Raw genomic sequence first — 8,659 nt, forward strand, 5'->3', positions numbered from 1 at the left:
CATGGGCCCCTTCTGACAATCCATTGTTTCTGATTACCTTGAAAAGATCATTAGGTCTAATTGCCTCTTTCGCCCATTTACTTTACTTCAATTCATGTATTAATATTTTTTGAGTATTTATTTCTTTTCTGTTGGGTTTTAAGGGCATTATCAACTTGCTTGTACGGGAAATGGTGCATATATATGTGATGAAAAAGGTCGAGGCTTTTACAAGTTTGTCCTTTTCTTCTCAAGATATTTTCCAAATTGCCATTTAGCCCAATTCCAGACCAGAATACGTGTTCCGACCGAAACACCGAAATTCGATTGGAATGGGCTGAAATGGCCGGAATTTGAGCCGAAATAGAACAACCCATCACACATTGCTGGTTACTGTTTCGGCACGGAAAGTTCAAGCCATTCCGGCTGGAACGGGACGATTTTTAAATTCTAGGCTGTGATTCAAAGATCTGAGGACTTTTAACATTGCTTTTCTAGCTAAGCAAGGTTGGAGACATTTACAAAATGACTGTTCATTACTGCACATGCTTTTCAAGGTAAGGTATTTCTCAAAAACAAATTTCTTAGAAGTTGGATTGGGTACTTGTCCTTCTTACACATGGGGGAAAATTTGGGAAATCAAGAAGTGGCTTAAAGCAGGGTGTACATGGTGGATTGGGGATGGAAAATCTTCTAAATTGTGGCTTGATCAGTGATTTCTAGGTCATAAGTCATTGGAGAGGGAATGAGTTTTTATTAGTGAGGGAAACAGAGAAGAATCAGTGGCTTCTATCATTGATGAATCTACAAGATGGTGGAATATTGGAAAAATTAGATCTCTCTTCAATCCAAATGTAGCAACAGACATTATGAAAGTGATGATATATCCTGGTGACATTGCAAATAAGTGGGTTTGGTCTCATGAAAGAAGTGGAAGGTTTACTGTTAGAAGCTGTTACAGTTTTATCGCAAATCATATGAGGACCCTCACAGCAGAATCTTCTAATGTTAACAGATAACAGGTTTTGTGGAAGCATTTGTGGAAGATGCCAGTTCCTAATAAAATAAAACTCTTTGCTTGGCGTGCTTGTAAAGAAGGGCTTCCAACTTAAGAGAATTTGTTGAAGAAACAGGTGATATCAGAGGTGAATTTCCAATTTCTGCTCTCATCAAGTTGAAGACTCCATCATGCACTTATCAGCTGTAGTCAAATTATAGGGTTATGGCGAGAATTTTTTCCTGATCTAGACAGCAATGCAAGTCTCGAAGTCTTTGATGTAGCTTTAAAAATCATTGAGGGGAAATAGAAGGAAAAGTTGACGTTATTCCTTACTTTGGCTTGGGGATTGTGGTATAGAAAGAATAAGATGGAGTATAAGAAGGTCTGTTTGAGTCCAAGATAGGTTGTAGGAAATGTTTTGGTTCTTATGTGTAGTCACAAGGAAGTTAAGTTGAAACCACAAGTTCAACTTAAACATCATTTCACTTGGAAACCACCTCTAGTTGATATGCTGAAGCTTAATACAGATGGAGCTACTTTTTGTGATCTTCGTAAGGCAAGGATAAGTGTGATTCTAAGAGATGACAAGGGCAATGTAGTTATGGCAGTAAGTAAGGTTGAACATGAAGTCAAGGCTCCAGAGGCTATTGAGCTTTTAGCCATTTTCATAGGGCTACAATTGTGTGCAAGTATGAGTATCCCAAAGCTAATAATGGAGAGTGATTGTTTGATGCTTGCAGAAGCTTTACAGCAAAACAATATGGAAGATTCCATTCTTGGAGCACTATTTAGAGAGATCCAAAATCTTAAGAAATGTTAGTGAATGTTCTTTTAATCACGTCCATAGGGAGGGTAATATGGCAGCCCATAGGCTTACCCGTAATACTTGAAATGTTGAGAGCATTGAGATGTGGTGAGATTGTATTTTAGACTTTCTTTCTCAAGCTGTTTGGCTTGATAAATGTCTGTAATCTTCTTATTATTAATGAATTTGATATTTCCTATAATATATATATATATATATATATATATATAGATATTCTTATATGGTGTATAGTGTATGGTGTGAAGAATTTTCCTATATACATTTTGTCTGGGTCAGTTTCTACAAGAAAGAAGGACCTGATGAGAGAGAGAGAGATAGAGAAAATATTTTATACAGTTCTGCAATTGTTTTTTTTTTTTTTTTTGTTAAGAGGTGAAAATAGACGAAATTATCATATGAAATTATATTCTAAATTATTAAATTCACTATTTATTATCGGTTTAAGTTATTTGGACAATTGGTGATTTAAGCGGATATCGCAGCAAAATATTATATATTCTAATCACCTTTTCTATATATCCGCATATTGTTTCTCAATGTATATGATCTTTTTTCTAAATATGTAAAAACATAAGTAATAATGATCATTAAACAAAATTTACTATACAAAGGGGCATCAAAGTTCCATAAATGAGTATAGAATTTTAATGGAAAGTTCAGGGAGTAGCTAAAACTGTGGATCAATTTCAATTAGCCGAGCAAAACAAAATGGACTTTGATTTAATTGAGACAGGAAAATTCGTAGTTCATAACTAAGTGGTCATAACCTAAAGCAAAATAACGTCCATGACAGCTAGAAATGCCAGAAGGCCTGAGATTTTCTTCACCTGAACAAAGCAGTCGTGGAAATGGAGGCGAATTAAGCAAGGCGGCAGCTAGGCCAATGTTCTCTTTGAATACCTTCTTGAGGTGGTTTCTGATGATGGATTCAAGCTCAGGACAGCTCGATTCATAGAAAAGTCCATGACAGTCCATTTGCCAGAGGGGCAGAGGACTCTGTGTTTAAGGCACAAACATCATGGGAAGCTAGCAAAAGAGAAGAGATGAAAACAAGAGAGGTAAAACAAGCAGCACCAGGCCTGAGGTTTATTTATAATAAGATTAAGTCATAAATTATTAAGGATTTCCTTTATTTATAGGAAAATTTTCATACTAAGGTTTTAGGAGGGTAGAAAGTACTCTGCCTGCTACCTCATCAAGAACAGTTAAAATAAAGTATGGCCTTAGACTTGCATGCAGGGGATATTTGATCATGTCTTGAAACATATAAAACATGATCAATTACTTGTTGCACGAATCTCAAAGCGGCTGGTTCTCATTGTTTTACATTGCAACTTGGCTTAAAGATCTACATGCATAGAGATCGATCGAGATACTGAAGCATGCAGCCAGTTATTATAAGTTATTTAGACAAGCAACGTCGTACTACTACTCCGGTTCCTCTAAAGTCTGAATTAAACAGCTAAACATTGAAACAGTACTGATCACCCAAAATACCTTACAATAATTACTTAGACAGCATAAGCTCCCGCCTCCTTTTGATCTCCTACCGCAGATGTCAATTTTACAGTACCATCGGAATTCGCCACCGAGCAATTGGCACGAATTTCCCCTTCCTCGCCCGTCAACACGCTCAGCTGCCCCATCTTGATCATGGCATCCACAAACTTGTCAAAGAAGAGCTCCTCGTCGAGAGCAAAGCTAGTGACTATGTCACTTGTAACGTTATACATGTAAAGATCTTGGTCTGATGTGAATAAGCCTTGGCGGTTCACGAGGTTAATGTAGTACTTGTTATCAAATTTATTTGGCGTCCTGATATCAAGCACGGTGGTGCCGTTGGAATCTGCAGTGGGACAGATTTCCAGGAGTTCGTCGGCGAAAGTGTCGTCCAGGGTAGAGTCTAGAGTTGGGTAGAGCCGAGAAGTTAGAGAAGTGCAGTGGCCGATGCCAATGGTGTGGGCACCAGAGAGGGCAACTAGGTCTGTGGCATTAAGGTTAAAGTTGGCTAGCCCGGCGACAAGCTCACTGGCGTTGTTTGTGGATGAGGGGAGGCTGTTCACCGTCGTTTCTTGTGAAGCAAAGGTTAGCCCGTCCCTCCTTCCTAATGGCAGACTGTACTCGGGGCCTCCTGCCTGCAGCAATCGAGGAAATTAAAGGCATGGAAATTCATACTGAAAAGTCTAAAAATACGTAATTTCACCGTTTCTTTGCAGCAGAGAATTTAGATAAAGACGGAGGAGGCATTGGAACTATATTAATTGTTGTCACTGCCGTAATGACAAGCAATATATATTGTGATTTGATCTAATCATGTTTAGAAAAACATAAAATTTGTGTTGATCGAGGTCGATTTCAAAGAGACATGTCTGTAAAATGAGAGCATGCATGCAGTGCAACATGAACAAAGTAAAGAGGCTGTAGAATCTTGTACAGCGTTACCAAGTAAACAGAATCACGCGCAGCAACAGCAACAATGTCTGCACAGGAGACAACCCTTCCGCACGTATTGTGGACGAGCTCTCGGAGGTCCTCGATGATCTGAAATGCCTTAGCTCTCAAAGTGAGGTTCGGAGACGCATCCTTCTCACTCGGATCACTGTCTGTTCCATCAATCAAGATCGAACCGTCGCATCCCTGCATTGAAATTAACACAAATAATTAACCAAGGGATCGACATTTCAATCAAACTTCCAAAGCAGTGGTGTTTAGACCTAAATATTTTGAGAACCCAACCAATAATTTAGACCATTAGTTTCCTAGCTAGTACTTGTTTATACTTTTTTTGGAGGTTGTGTTGATTGTACTGGACTGGGTTTATACTTTCTTGATCTATTTTGGGCACTTAATTGATTAAACTGATGAGTACTACTCCATCCCTTTGTATCACATACATAAATTAATATGTTAGATCTTTTTGTGACCTGAACAAAGCAGTCATGGAAATGGAGGCGCAGTAAGCCTGCGGCTTGGCCAATGTCCTCCTCAAACACAGTCTTGAGGTGGGTTCTGACGATGGATTCAAGCTCAGGGCAGCTAGAATTGTAGAATGTCCATGAGAGTCCGTCCACTATAGAGACGGAGGATTGTACCCTTGAGGCACAAACGGCGCCATAGGAAGCCAGTAAAAGAGAAGAAATCAAAAGCAGAGAGGGAAAAGAAGTAAACCCAGCCATGGTAGAACTCATGGGACGTTTGTTCTGCAAAAAAAAAAAAAACAGGTCGCTTTATATAGAGCCAGATGAAGATTTGATGACACAGTTTACAGACAATTATTAAATAATACTGCCAATAAAGATTGCATCCTCCAAAATTTTCTGGAAGTTTGCCCCATGCAGCATGATGTACTTCATGTTTTTCCCTTTCACTGATTGCCGTCTGATTTGATCTACCTCAATAAATATTATTTTAAGAAATTTTTAAATTTTTTAGATCAATATTATTTTTTTATCAAATTTTATTTGAATTTAAATAATAATGATTAATTTTTTTGAGGAGGCCATGGCCCCCTCTAGCCTCAACGTGGTTCAGCCACTGACTATGTTGTATTTATTCACTTCCTTATTTCACTTGGCATTTTTCCTTGCAAATAGGCTCTCTTCCCTTACGTAATGCTAATTAATCAATTCAATCATAGAAGTCCTTTTCAAATTCTATTTAATTTTATAGTAATTCTAGATACATATGAGGATGTTAAAATCTCGTACACTCTCTTCGAAAAAAATAAGATCTACTATGAAACGAGTATGAGAGACTTGCACATAATCTAAAACTGTAAATATTATTTATATTTTAATTGGTGATAAAGAAACATATAATAAATGATCATTTAATGATGATAAATGTACATCTTATTTAATGGGATGAAAGTAAGATGATAGTATAGTGTATAGAATTTTCCATCCATTATAGAACCTCACATGTTTGTTTGTTTATCCCGTGACACACCCCATATTGAATTTTTATTACATTTTCTTTTCCGTTGTGACTAAACTCTTGTCCATCTCTCTCTCTCTCTCTCTCTCTCTCTCTCTCTCTATATATATATATATATATATATATATTATTGGAGAGAAAAATTATATTTGTAAGAAGTGTGGATAACAGTACAATTGGTAAAATATATACACGATATAATCTGATGTAAAAGATAAATTTTAAATTTAAATCTTATGAGTCAAATTATTTATCCTTTAAATGATGTGGATAGTGTGACCTACACACTGATTTGATAATTGAATAACTCGGATAGGTTCTCTTAAACAATTATCATGTACTAAAGATAATATTAAATTTTTAGGTGGAGGAGATAGATATATAAATAGTACGTAGTATAATTATAATTAACCTATAATTAAATTTCCCGAGGCTTCGATCAATATATTAAGAAACAACAACCTATAATTATGATCAGAAAGTTCTAGTATAATAGAATTGAGGGAAGAAACTGATCATATAAAAATTGATAGGTCCCCAAATAAATCAACCCAAAACCAAAAAAACAAAACAAAACAAAAAAGAGGTTGAAACGGAATTGAAATATAATGTGGGGGTGGGTTGGTGTGGTGGGGTGGGGTGGGGTGATATAATGCACGTTTATTCTTCACCACATTTGCTCTGAATCATTAAGATCAATATCAGGATATTGTCGGTGTCGGTGAGATCATTGTCCAAAGAAAAGAAAAGAAAAGAAAATCACGTTAATTCAGGAATGGATGAATTTATATATATACATACAACACATTTTACAACAATGTCATAAGAATGTTTTTGTAAAATGATATTATTTTTATAAGATATTTTATAAAAATACCTCTCATTTAAAATATAGTTGTGTAAAATATTGTAAAAAATGTTATAGCCTCATTAGCGACCTCTTTTCAATATGCAATTGTCCATTATTAAGGGTTTATTCAACTTTCTTCCAAAAATCATGGAATGCTTAGAGCTTCCATCTACTCTCATTTGTATGATCTTGTAAACAAAAGTACGAAACTATCAATTTCACCAACAAATTGAATAAAGGAGATGGAAACTGTGTGATCATTAGCATATCTAATTCATCAAATTTGTATTGAAAATACCAAAATACATAAATTTGGAAATATCTCCCCTATACATAATTTAAATCATCGAGTGGATCAAACTTCTACTTGTACGTGGTTGGCCAGTCACTTTTTTATGTTCAAATATAAATAAGTAAAGAAAAATGTTTTAGGTATCGTTTAGATTCGAAGATGAATTGAGATGAATTGTGAATAGTAATGAGATGGATTGTAAATAGTAGTAAGATTTATGAGTTAAAATTGTTGAATAGTAGTGAGATGAGTTGAGATGAATTGAGATAAGTTATAAATACAAACCAGGCCTTAGTAATAAGAGATTTCATAAAAATAAAATTACAAATTGTCGGGATTTGATATAATAAGTTAAATTGAAAATTTATTTTTATCATAAAATAAATAGAATCATATAAAAATTTTCAGAAAAAACCATACAATGATATTAAACAGATGGGTTGTTGTCTGCTCAAAAAAGAAAGAAACAAACAAAACAAGGAAGGACTCGTGGACCAATAATCAATAATGCATCATATTTTTACCGGAAGAATCCATGCATTCGAGAGGTCGACTTCGCAATCAATGTTGGATGCAGAAATGGAGAGGATATCAACGATGGGAAATCGATTATACTATATATAGATGTTTAATAAATTATGTGAAAGAGGACAAAAATAATTCATACATTTATTTACTACAATCATTTTGACGTTGCAACTATTTCAGTTTCTATTTCTTCATCATTCTTCTATCGTCCTATCATGTGATATTAGATGATTAAAAACTATTTATTATATTTCATTTGTGAACCTATCATCTAATATCACATCATAAAATTATGAGAAGATTATGAAAAAATAGATGATAAATAGATTTACTCCTCTTGAAATATAATCTATTGAAATTATTTATAAAAAAAAAATGGCACAATTATTTTTAAATACAATAATAGAGATAATGTCACGTCAGTATTTATTATTATCAAACTCGACCCAAACAAATATATATAAAATATGGAAATTAATGTATCATTATTCATATAATATCTATATCTTTCAAATAATCATATCTAAAATACGTACGTTTGAAGATCAATAGAAGATTTTCACTTTGTTGGCAACGACTTCTTCACTTTAATTTGTAGGGACTTATCCCTAAATAAATGCCTATATTTAATATATATATACACACACACACACACTATATATATATATATATATATATATATATATATATTATATTGTCCCTAAAACATTTAGCAACGGTGATCATACAAGGTCAATGGGTACAAGAAAAATAAGCATTTGTGATAGATTATTTGCGACGATAACAACTATTTACGATAAAAACACTCATTTTAATAAAAAATAATCATTTTTATTGAAAATAACTGGTTACAAATAAACAGTTTTCTTATAGCATCCGTACGATCGATCGATATTAGACATGAACATTGCATATTTAAGATAAGGAGATCCAGAGATTAGTTGGGTTTTGAAAATTACATACAAAATAAACATACTTGGAACAATTATTCAAGTACCATCAAATTTAAAAAACCATGTGAACAGGCAGGCCTATTATCTTTTATCAAGACTAACTTTGATAAAACTTTAGAATATTGGACATGTGACTTTACTGTTCTTCGTTCAAATCTCTCCTAAAAGATCACGTGCATGCAAGAAAATGACAATTAATATAAGAGGCCCCAGTGGCCTGTTAGTTGGCATGTCACTTTCTGATGTTCAGATGATCATCAGAGAGCTTGCATGCTATGGAAAGTTGTCCAGCCAA

The 8,659-nt window shown here is 34.4% G+C and overlaps 1 protein-coding gene across 1 annotated transcript; it reads right to left on the reverse strand.

Moving 5' to 3' along the window:
* Positions 1-3,316: 3,316 nt before the first annotated feature.
* On the reverse strand, positions 3,317-4,993 carry LOC121243089 (peroxidase 12-like). The gene is made up of 3 exons (XM_041141150.1): positions 4,730-4,993; positions 4,248-4,442; positions 3,317-3,940 (listed from the first exon to the last, which is right to left on the reverse strand). The coding sequence occupies exons 1-3, from the start codon at positions 4,991-4,993 to the stop codon at positions 3,317-3,319; spliced, it is 1,083 nt and encodes a 360-aa protein (XP_040997084.1).
* Between the last annotated feature and the right edge of the window lie 3,666 nt (positions 4,994-8,659).

Source organism: Juglans microcarpa x Juglans regia, chromosome 8D (assembly GCF_004785595.1).
Source record: "Juglans microcarpa x Juglans regia isolate MS1-56 chromosome 8D, Jm3101_v1.0, whole genome shotgun sequence".
Classification (NCBI taxonomy): Eukaryota; Viridiplantae; Streptophyta; class Magnoliopsida; order Fagales; family Juglandaceae; genus Juglans; species Juglans microcarpa x Juglans regia.